The 12,584-nt window shown below is 32.7% G+C and overlaps 1 protein-coding gene across 1 annotated transcript in view; it reads right to left on the bottom strand.

The window, feature by feature from the left end:
* BAZ2B (bromodomain adjacent to zinc finger domain 2B) overlaps positions 1 to 12,584 on the bottom strand; it is a 277,499-nt gene that overhangs the window by 54,366 nt on the left and 210,549 nt on the right. Inside the window, exons 14-20 of the mRNA XM_019636819.1 lie at positions 10,334 to 10,426; positions 10,158 to 10,219; positions 6,635 to 6,700; positions 4,906 to 4,971; positions 3,434 to 3,478; positions 3,162 to 3,188; positions 1,865 to 1,930 (exon numbers count right to left, since the gene is read on the bottom strand). Of these exons, the coding sequence (XP_019492364.1) occupies positions 1,865 to 1,930; positions 3,162 to 3,188; positions 3,434 to 3,478; positions 4,906 to 4,971; positions 6,635 to 6,700; positions 10,158 to 10,219; positions 10,334 to 10,426 (425 nt within the window). The remainder of the gene's footprint in view (positions 1 to 1,864; positions 1,931 to 3,161; positions 3,189 to 3,433; positions 3,479 to 4,905; positions 4,972 to 6,634; positions 6,701 to 10,157; positions 10,220 to 10,333; positions 10,427 to 12,584) is intronic.

Genomic DNA, 12,584 nt, shown 5'->3' with positions numbered 1-12,584 from the left:
CATCTGTATGTCCTCTTTGGAGAAATGTCTCTTCATATCCTCTGCCCATTTTTTAATTGGGTTGTTTGTTTTTTTGGTGTTGAGTTCCATGAGCATTCACTTCTTTAGATACTCTTATTCTTACTATGCTCTTGGGGCTCCCTTTCAAATAAATCCTAGTATGTCTGGAGATAATGTGCTGGTTTATTTTCATTATTCTCCCTTTCTTTCGCTTTCCTCCCCACCAGGAAAAATCAGAATGACAAGCCCTGATTCTTTTTACTTCTTTCGGTAAGCAGCATACTTGGTAGGGAAGAATTTGTCTCTTGAGGGATCTTCCAGATCTTTTTCCTGAGTTGCTCTTAGTTGCTTCCTCAGATTCCATCTTTCCAGGTTGGAGGAAATTAGGTTGAGCTTTTAGAATTTTAATTAGCCCCCTTCCCTAATCTCCCCACCATCATACTGCTTTCAGAAGGTAACAGAGATAGCATCCACTGCCAAGTCCTGAGATTTGTCACCTGCCTCTTTCCCTGCCTGTCATTTTTCAAAGATAAGGGTTATAAATCCATGCATACATTCCATTATTGTGTTAGGTAAGAGGGTGTAAATGGGCCTGGATAATTAACAAGTTGGTGTGGGGAGACAGTAGGAAAAATGTTAGGGCAAAACTTCCATAAACCTTAGTAAAGTCATATAAAGTGACTCCTAGAAGAGACTTTAGAGGTAATCGATGTTAGTAGTTCCCAACTCTGGCTACACATCTTGCGAGGCTCACTCCACAGAGCAAACATGCAGTAATAAGCGATTGTAAGCACTATGTTGTGCCAGGCATTGTTCCAAGAACTTGACACACACACATTCACACCCATTTAATCATGACAACAAATCCTATGAGATAGGAATTAGCATAATCTCCACTTCATAGATGAAAAATTAAATCACAGAGAGGTTAAATAACTTGCCCAAGGTTATATAGCTGGAAAGGACTGAAACCAGAATTTGAACCTAGGTAGCTTGGTTATAAAGTCCGGGTTCCTAAATAATACACACACTGCCTCTACATATCAGAGACCTATAATTGGTAGTTGAAGCCAGAGAAAGGCTAAAATACTAAACACAGGTCTCTCAACTTCTAGATCAAACAGTGTCTTTTTCATTAATTCTCATTCACTAAATGTTTATCTCACTTGATCATCTTATGATCCGAGGAGGCAAGTATCATCTCAGTTTTAAAGATGAGCCTGAAGAGGAAAAGCGAGTTGCTTCAGAGGCAGCATGGAATCTGGGTCTCTCAAATGTTATAATGGCCATACCGCTATTCAACTGCTTCAACACAAAATAAAGGCCTTTGTGACATATATCTTAACCTTTAGCTGATTTCCACTAAATGCCAAATAAACTTATTTTGACTTTATTCAATAATTTTCTTATTCTGAATTATCTATTAAAAGTCTATTTTAAGGAACGCACTTAGGCCTAATTTACACATAGAATGCTAAAGATAATTGGGAGGACAGAGGTCCATGGTTGGGCTGACTAGTGTTTGCATTAGGACACACAGGACTTGCCGCCTAGGCATGCTGTAATATTAATTTTGCAAAACTCTGGTTACAGTAATAAACAGCCACTTTTATCAAAGCTATGCCATTTTCTACATTAAAAAAAGATATTAAAATCTCAGCCAAAAAAATTAACACATACATTGAAATCCTTCCTGCATTCTTTTATGTTCTAAGTGTTATATAGCTAGCCTTTGCTTTGCTTATGAAAGCCCATAAATCAAGATAAACCCATCTAAAAAAATTTATATTTAGAAAAGCCAATGCTTTAGGAAAAATATATGCATTTATAACAAGGTAACATTTTTCTAGAAACATACACTTACTTCTGCTTTCTTACGAGCTTCCATAGCTTTCATAAGCATCATGTGTTGTCGCCTTCTCTCTCGTTCCTATTAGGCCAGATAAAAATAGGAAAATAACTCAACTATTGTTAATTTTCGTAGTTTGACTTTCAAATGGAAAACAAAACAAAACAAAACAAAACTCAGTATAGCATGTTTAGCATTTATAGACAAGTCACAGTAAATACTAAATATAAGACAAAAATGGCCAGTCTGTGCATGTTTTAGTTCAGTTTAGAAAGCAAATACAAGAACAATCAAAAGCAAAAGGATAAAGCAATGAACATGGAGACAGTGTAAACAGAAGCATACAAGATTTACTTATGGTCAGTTGTGATGCTCCTTCAAAAGCTGGCAGAACAAAAAGCATAATGGTTGGCTGGAACAGGTCAGTTACCTTACATCTGCTATTAGAAAAACCACAAATATGTACTATAGCCAATTAAGCTATAGGTTGTGTTGTTAAATTTTTAGATCAGGCAGAAATTGATTTATAACCACTAACTTCATGGTTTCAGAATTAGTTATTTTTATTTCAAGTACACTATCATTTTGTAAATCCAATAAGCCACCAACAAATTCGAAAGTTATTTTAAAGCTTTAATACCAATTTAATCTGGTCGTGGTTCATATACCAACACCAATGAAATGGGATATTCCTATTTACTGATGTCTGCCACTTGATGCACTATTTAAAGCCATAAAAGCTGCACCATGGGCTAGTAAGTGGAATCTAAAAGTCACAGTATGAAAATAAGGTAGGTACTAGGTTACTTTTGATAATCTCAGTTTCTTTTAAGATAAAAAATGCAGTTATAATATTTAATCAATTCTTTTTGTTTAAATATATGTGGTCCCCCCAAAGGGATCTTTCTAAAATTTGTCTATAAAACATATATTTGTATATATTTCATATTCTCTCATCAACCTAACTCAAAATTCCCATTGTATTCAATGGAAATTTTGTGTCTAGGATGATGGGAGAGTATGGGTCATAATTGTGTCAAATTGCATAGTGATCTAACTTTCATTGTGACATCAGTAATGTAAATTTAGACAGCAGCCTTATACGAGGCTTGCACAGTTCAATTAAAATGGATATGTACAGACTTCTTTATAGACAGACAAGCAGATGTATGCAATGCACTGTGCTGTAAAGCCATGCAGCAGTATGTAATATGACAGCAGCCAGTGCTACACTTTATGCATTGCTATGACAACCATATCACAACCAAATCACAATGCGGTGTTAGATGTACAAAAATAAACATACCCATACCATATCTAGTCTATGCCTCTCCAACTCCTGGTAGAAAGAGTTGGCACAACATTATGAAACAGAAATCACAGAGTCATGAAACCAATTTTCAACACCCCCCAAAAGACACCAAAACCAAAGCAAGGCAATCAACTGTAAGATGAAGGAAAAACTTAAGCAGGGATTATATTGGAAATTTTAAAGAAAATATTTTGAAGATTTTCCCCAAAATGGATTTAAGAAAAGTTATAAAATGTACATTTCAACCATTATATAACTATATGTATACAGACCTGATGCTTCAGAAGAACAGCTTGTTGTCTTCTCATTTCTTTTTCCTTCAAAATAAGAAACTTTTAATATATGATTTTTAGGGAAGACTTCGAACATGTTCTATAAGTATTAAAAATTCATTTTCTGAGATTCTATAGTCTTCCATTAGGTTGCACCACATGAAATTGCAAGTGTTCAATCATTTTCTTACTTGTAAAATGGTAATTTCAGATGGTTCTACCTAATACATAAAAACTGTATGATAGTAGCAAGGACCTGTATTCAGTAGCCATTTAAACTTAAAATCCAGTGACCTAAAAGCACACTTCAATGGCACATTCACTGAACTGACTAGCTAGATGGTCAGAGCATATCAGTTACAAGTGGCACATATACTTTATTTTATTATTTTAATACATTATGGTACAACCCTCAAATCTACTTGGTTAGAACTCTCTCTACTCTGAATATAAACCCCCAAATATACTCTATAATAAACAGCATCTGTATCATTTCTACATACCATATATAAAGGAGAGTAATAAGAGACAATGGGATCAATTTGGGATTTTCATGTTCGCCTATGATGTAGGGCACCATCCCAAGGGGGCAGGGCTTACTATAAACAATTCTATGCATGTCACCAGTTTAAATATCTGTATAAAAGTAAGATATGGATGAAATTAATATTCAGGGCCGCCTAGAAAAGGGGTAGCAATCTAAAGAACAAAGTAACAGAGTCTATATAGAAAAAAGAACAGACAGTTCTTGGTTTTATAGTCTATATTGTGGTGGCCACAGATTCACTCAGCTGACCTGTTTCAACAATCAGTTATGAACAAATGGAAGGTAAGGAGTGCAGTGTGTGTGTGTGTGTGTGTGTGTGTGTGTGTGTGTATGGTGCATACCTCCGATTCTCTTACACTTCATGCCAGAAAATCAAAACCAAAACAACCCCAAACAACATGTGATGTTACAATATTAACAATGGCTAACTATATTATTTGGTAAATAACAGTTGATAAAGCTAGGTTTTTCATTTCTGTAGCCTTTTCACTTTTTAATAGTGAAACAGTTGCTGGGCATTAACAAAGAGAACATTATAATCTAAGGAGAGAATCAGATTTGGGACATCATTTGAAACAAACATAAATGACACAAAACAGCTTTCTTTGGGGAGGTCATTCCTATCCAGCAAAGTGAGATACAGGTAGTACGCAATAGTCTGCATTTTTTATTTGATGCCTGCTATTTAAAGAGCTCAAAGCATCACATAAAAATCTGTATAATGAAATAATATATATATACACACACACATACATACAATAAAAGCAATAAAAGTACACAATATACACATGTATCTGTGCTAAACATTTTTTTAGATAGTCATTTTTGAGGAGAGCTACTTTTTTTTCATATAACTGATACTGGTATAACATCATACAGTTTTTATTTTTGAAAAACAAAAACTCTGATTCTCATCTAAACTAACCTTTATTCGTTTCTCGGCCTCCAATAACTTGGCATTTGCCGCTTCTTCCTTCTTTTTCTTTTTAGCCTGTGCATGCAAAACAGGTCTCAAAGTCATGCAACAAAACCACTACAACTTCACACAATCTCAGACTTGAAAACGGAGCTACATGCCTCACAAGATACAAAACAATATGTAACATATACGCAGACAATAACAGATTCTCCCCCAGTTAACATTACATTTAATATACTAATTTCATTTCCGATATACAGATTAACATTAAGATATAAAACAATTCTTAACTTGATAAGAGTATGTCAGCTTTTCTTACTTTAATACCCTGTTAAAAGTCTGAAATTTTGTGTTTGTTATTTTACTTTAAAACAATCACAGGAAAAGAGATTCTATGTCATTTATTAAATTTTTCTGATTTTTAAAAGTAAAACATGAGCACAATAAAAAATTTAGAAAACAGTATATATTTTTTAACTGATAAAAATTATTTAAAGAATAAATCAGTAACACTTAAACATTTGCACATGTCCACTTTATTTGAAATTTCTTTTTTAATATTTGAAATTTGATATATAGAAAACCATCAGTAACATTTAAATGAAACATTAAATCTGATTTTTCCCTAGCTGTATATTATGGTTAAATTCAATGTTTTTTTAATTGAATGAAAACTTACCTTTCATGAAGCACATTTTGAATATCAAGATTATGCTATCAAATTTGAGCTTCATAATCTTAAGTCATTTACTATGTAGGAGCTTCATAACTATCTAGTAGTTGTTATCAATTTACTTTAAGGTAGGAATATTTTCTATTGGGGGGTTAAATTAATTTGAAATGGGAAAGGAAATATATGTATTTCTAGAAGGAGGAAACCTGTAACAGAAAACCTCAGCTATGTGGAGCCCTCAGGGAATGAATTGTTCTATATAGCAATAGCTTCCTGAATAAGTGAGAGGTTATAATAATTTTAACCATTCAAAGTTTATTTTCACTACTTCAAATGGAAATAACTTGGAGACATATGCCTGCTTAGACACAGTACACTAAGCAAAATTTGGCTTTTTCTTGATGGCGTGGGACAATTATTCTGAACATTAATTATCATATTGCACAGTTTTGACAGAGTAATGCCTTTCAGTTATGAAGGTGTTGAAATTGCTTACTATTCAGCTAAAAGATTACAGACTGTCACTAGGCTCTTGAATTCCTATGTATGGTGGTTGGAGTTTTTTTATATTTTCCCTTGCTGCCTTTTGGCTATTACTTTTGCTGATGCCAAATATGTCCTCTAGCCCTACTCCATCTGCTTGTAGGGAAGAGGGATATATTAGAAACCAGAAAATCAAGCTGGTTAAATTGTTTCCACATCTAAAATTTACTTTTACTTTTGTAATGTTTTATTTTCAATTAAAAGTAAATAGCTGCCTGTAAGTCCTAATGACTTTTCTAAAAGTAAAGAACATGAGTTTTAGCACATGATCCTTATGACAACCATACTGGCTGTCCAGTGGGTTTCCCTTTTTATTTCTTGGGTTTTTACTGTTAGGATTAGATGAGCCTGCTAAATAAGGTTAAGATAAGATCTTACTCTATGCCTTACGTTTAAAGAGAATTTCTGATGGACATATTAACTTGCATGAGTGAGAGAACTTATAGGCAGAATTTTTATTTTTGCAGACTTTAAACTATATGACTATATTACTAATTATATCAAATTTAAGAATTCTACCTCTAGAATTTGCTGGGCTCGAAGTTCTTTTTCCATTCGGATTTGTTGTATTCTCTTAATTTTTTCCTGTAGGAAAAATTATGATAACTTAAGATAATAAAATAAAATAAATATCTAGGTGAAAAGTATTTAAGTGGAATCCAAGAACTTAAGATATAAATACAGAATTACCAAAGGTTACCCATGGTGGGTTAAAATTTAATTAGTTTAACATTATATATATGTTCATGTCAAATCAATGTAATTTTATAAAATTTCTCAAAACAATTTATAAAATACAAATGCTAAATAAGCATATAGAAACCAAGTAAACCAAGCCGATGAAATTCATTTAACCTGTGGATCTTTATATTTTCAATTTCAAACAATACTTACTTTGAAATAAATATAGGACAGAAAAAATTGTGTTTCAGGAATCAGAAAACCTAAGGTTGCTCCTGAGTTACTGTCATTTATTGCACGATCTTGAGAAAATAACTACCCTTGTATGAAGTCAGTAGAGGTGCTTGCCCTTTCTCAGAAAGCCATGATTAAATTAAAATGCTTTAAAAAGGGATATAGTGCCACACAATTTTAATAGATGACTAACAACTATTTTCACAGTATAATTTCTTATTCCACATGGTAAATAACATGACATGGCCTTTAACTACTACCATAAGCCAAATTCAGAAATAATCTGTAACGTTATTTTAAAATGGATTAATTACAATAACATTCTAGAGAATGACTCATATGACATAACTGGTAGCCACATTGCCTAAATGTGAAGTATTATTGGTTTTAGAATTTAGTGACCATCAAAATTTTCATAAGAACTTTACATTTTGATATTTTAAAAATGATCTCATTCTATAAGCAAATTGTTAATAATTGCAAGTCCATGAACCCCTTTCAAGTCACAAATAGTCACTGATGAGAATAAAAGCATAGCTTTAAAAAAAACCTCAATTTTTCTACTTGCAAATTCTATTTGTGCTAGGATTTCCAGAGCCAACCCATTTTATACTGCTGTATATAACAATGCTCACTCCAATGACCAGATGCCAGTTTACCTTTTGAAGCTTTACTTTAATATATTTTTAAACATTTCTTTTCTGCACACTGATGTTATCAATTCCCAATAGGGGTCTACCATAGGATAATGAGACTTCTGGAATTACTGTTATTTTAGAAGACTAATCACATTCTGATTTTGCTGTCGGTGATCCTATCTTGGTTTTGAATATTAATTATAGCTTGCCAAAAATAAAAACTCAAGTGTATCTTTTGTTTCATTTCCAAGTCTTAGAGAAGGATGGACTTGATCCGTATTTGAAGTATTCTATTCAGATTAGAACTTGAGATCTAAGTAAAGCATACTCTTGATTTAATTTTTCTGCTTTTGTCAATCATTAGGTTGTAAGGTGTTATGATCTCATGTCAGCAAAGTCATTGATTGTTCTCTTATGCAGAGACAGGTGTGGAATCTTGGGCTGAGCACACTCAGGCTAGAGTTTTATCTAAACTGTCCAAAAGATTCATATATATAGGTACATATATTTGGTGGTGCTGTCATTGCATTAACAGGGAGAAACAATATTAATAAATTATTATAATATAATAATTGAGTACCTAACCACTGAACTGGACACTTACATAAAATATCTTATTGATTATAAACAGCAACAACAATTTAGAAGTTAAAATTATCTTCTTCTTTACCTACGAGAAAATTGAAGTTCCTAGAGAGTAAATTGTTTGTCTAAAGTCAATAATAAGCACAGAGCCATGGTCAGATCCCAGTGCCTTTGCTCCTCCTTCAAGCTTCCAGAAAACTGCCTTGAGGATTATCTGGTGATATTTTTGGCCTACTGGGTAGAAAATAACCCAGAGGATGAGAAGCGCATGCTATTATTGTATTCTAGATCCAATGCTGATTTTAAAATAGGCATTGTGTAACTGACTATGTGAGTAGACCTATATGCTATACTTTGATTCATTTTGTTGTCAATAAGGAATGTCAGATGGTATTCTAAAACTTGTCAGATAAATATCTTGACAAATATCGAAGATCAGCTCATTTGTATTAATGTTTTGGGAAACCTGGGGCCCTAGAGCTTTTCTGAGGAGCAGCAAAGACTCTGTATATGTAGTTTGTACACATCAAGACTTTATGACAACAAAGCTGAGTTTAAAGTGCTGATGGGATTTGATGGGTCTCTAGCCTTTAGGACCTAGGATTAGCTATAAAAAAGAGCATAACAGAAACACTATTATTTTACTTTAAAATGAGATATGAACTTATTTTTACATATATATGTAATATGCAGTAAATATTTGTATTTTAATAAAGGCATTCATTAGATTACAAATTTATAAGTCATCTCTATCGTATCTTTAGCAGTGACAACAAACCCAGGAAGCAACTCAAGTTTACAATTGACTACTTTAAATTACTGTAGAAGTGCATCATTCAGTCTGGTATTTTATGTCTATCTTTTAAAAAGTGAGCATTTGCTTAGTGCCAGGCACTATGGTAGGCACTTTACATTCATTATCTCATTTAATTTTCAGATAATGCAGTTATCACAAAATTCTTAAGTAGCAGAGCCCATATTTAACTGTAGGCTGCCTGACTATCTAAATTCTGAATCCCAATTCTATATCAACTTTCTCTAATTATACTGCCTTAGTCAATATTGGAAGGAACCATAGAGATAACCACATCATATTCAACCCAAGTCATTTAATTAAGAGCTATTTACATAATAACATAATTGGCTTCATTTCATATTCATAATTAATTACTTGCTGTTTAAAATTTTGTAAAGAATAGTAAGTAGTTTCCCCCAATTTCCTTTCTGCTTTAATGGTTACGTGAATATGTGGAGATGGGAGAGTAGTCACCTATTCCCATCTTAAAGAAGTTGAATATTTTACCATGTAATGCTTTGCCTTTAAGAACTTAAAAATTACTTCATCTATTGACAATTAGTTTTGAAAACCACATATGGGAAGGACAATAGAATGCTAGATATACTGAAATAATGCTTTCTTCATTTTCTGCAGTAGTAAATTTTAATTTAATTTTTAACTGTGAAAGCATTCAGAAGCAATGGTGGCAAATCTTATTCTACATAACATGAATTTAATTTTTTACTAGTATTTTACATATTTTAGTACAAGCTTTTGTTTTTAATATTTGAACATTTAAGCACTATCTTTCATTACTCATATATTAATTTTAAAAGTCTTATAGTTGTTCAAGATGTCAATTTACATTAAAAGTTTACAAAGATATTAAAAGTATTTACACAAATTTATGTTTGATAGTCATTTCTTTAAAAACTTGGAAGTAGAAGCTTGATTTAAAAATGAGGTGAATTTTAACTAATGGGAAATGAAAACTTTCTACATAAGATACGTAACATTAATGTGAAGTAGTTATTTCACAAATCAAAATGAATATAATGTATATATACAAATAGATCTCCAAAATAACTCCTGTGTTGTAAAAATCAGTTCCAATGTGTAAACGTACCTGTTGTTTCATAATCTTTATCTGCTCTTTTTGCTTTCGCTTCTCCTCAGCAGCCATTATTGCTACGATGAAAAACCAAAGCACACATATCATCAGAAAAGGAATGAAGAAGAGAAGCTTTTATAAATTCCCCAAAAGTCACGCTTTAAGTTTTTGTTATCATTTAAATCACCCACCTTGTTGTTTTTTAGCTTCTTTGGCAACCCGAGCCTGCTCCTGCTTTTGAAGTTTTCTCAAAAGCTTTATTTGTGCTGCTTGCCTGGCTATTTCTGAAAAACACAAAATTTCAAGGAATGTAATTAACAACTTAACACAACTGCTAATCTAAAAACAACCTAAGAACTGTGTGAAAATGGTACCATTATGAAGGACATAATTTTTAAGAAAATTGCCTAAGGTTAGATACTAAGTAGGAGAATGGTGTGGCAGAGATGTCATATTTATTTTTCCCTGGAAATTGCCAAACTATTTCATCAAATATGACCCCATATACAGAAAGTACCCAAAATGATGCTTCTCTTAATTCTCATCACAGAGGCTAATCTAAGCACATTTTTCCCCCACAGTTGGTGTAATCTCCACTTAGTAGGAAAGTAGCTGCTAATATGTAAAAAAGATTTAGCCTCAGTCTTAAAAATAACAAAATATATAAAAAAGAAAAACCCAAAATAAAAGATACAAAGCCCTCTAAACTTAATACTTCAATCAGACATATAAATAGTAAAGTTTCTGAATGCAGTGAAAATTTCATTTATGAAGGAGAGGGTCTAAATCTAAATAAAAAGAGTAGAGAATGTCAATGAGTTTAAAGGACAACTTAGTTCTTATAATTCTTAAGGACAAATGTATGACTGGGATAGACTGACATAATTAATTGTCCCAGTTCTTTATTCATGTCTCTATCCATGTCATTTGCAATGTGACTTTGCAGCTCCTTTAATCAAGAGGTGAAATATATTTTCTTGTTCCATGATTCGGAGCTCAGCCATGAGATCTTCTTTGGCAAAAAGGATACTAGCAGTTGCGATGTAAGATAAGTTTGACAGTGTACTTATACTCTGCTTTTACTCCTATGTCTTGCCCTTGACCAGAAGAACATGTTTGGGCTACGCTGATGGGGGTTGAGACACATGGAGCCAGCTGACTCCCCATATGTGAACAATGGGTGAGCCAAGATTAGCAGAGCTGCCTAACTTACCTCCAGCTGACTCCATCTACCCCTCAGTGTTGCACACCTACCTCTGAAGTTTTGTGGATGGTTGTTTCCCAGCTTTATTGTGGCAACAGGTAACTGACACAGAAAGCATTAACAGCATGCCTTCTCTGTTAGTAAACTTTGTCAGAATACTTCTAATTATAAGAGTAGTGTATTCTACCGTTCTTAAAATCATTTCAGAAAATACCACTTTACATTGTTTTCAGCTTTACAGAAGATTAAGAGTTTTAAGAAACCTATATATTATATTCATCAATAATGAATATGATTAGGTAATACCTAAATCACTTGAGATCTACTAATAATTTCCACCATTTATTGAACTGTTGTATTAAATCTACATAATCTTATTTAATCTTCATAACAACCTTATGAGATAGGTAACATTATACCCAGCTTATAAATGAAATAAATTAGACTCAAGGAAATTAAATAGCAGGGCCAAGATATAAACCCAGGTCTTCCTGACTCCCCAGTCTATATACTATTATTTCTAGAAACCTTTAAGAACATTTGAACACCTTGAGATTTTTAGATAAGAACTTAATCCTATGTCCTTGTAACAGCTGAGGTGAAGTTGGTTACTATAACTGAGTTTCTATCATCAAGACTTAAAAAAAGGGGAGGGGATGTAAAAAGGGTCTAATTTTGTCTTGTCAACTGGAAATGTTAATGAAAGATGAAAGGGAAGATGATGCTAAAGGATAGCTCCAATCTTCCAATAATTTTCAATATTAGGAGGCTATAAGTACCATAAAAAATTTCTGAGCTACTGACAGTTGACATGATATTATAAAAAAAGTAAAAAAATAAAAATAAAAAAAATTTCTGAGCTACATAAAAAGGATTACCTGTTCACTAAATACTCTGGGAAATAAAAATCTATTAAACAGACCCACAGTGTCAGCAACCTCTGATAATAATACACTGGAAGAATACTGTTTTCATGTATGCTACTACCAGATAAACATTTAACATTTAAGAATTGAAAGCTTTCACTGAATTCTGCGATAAAGACCTAAATATGTCTTAACATGCAAGGATGTGTTGTCGTTAAAGAAATGTTTCCTAGAAAATATTGCTTAAGTATGAGCTTATTTCCAAGCAAAATTGATACTCTCTAACAGAAGTTTGGCTTAGAAATTCTATACTATACACAGGTGTATATTTGTGCATGAATATATCAGTTAATTTCAATCTTCACAGAAATA

This window comes from Hipposideros armiger, unplaced genomic scaffold, assembly GCF_001890085.2.
Source record: "Hipposideros armiger isolate ML-2016 unplaced genomic scaffold, ASM189008v1 scaffold_30, whole genome shotgun sequence".
In the NCBI taxonomy this organism is placed as follows: domain Eukaryota; kingdom Metazoa; phylum Chordata; class Mammalia; order Chiroptera; family Hipposideridae; genus Hipposideros; species Hipposideros armiger.
The sequence above is the reverse complement of the archived record's forward strand: the minus strand, read 5'-3'. Positions and strand labels throughout refer to the sequence as shown.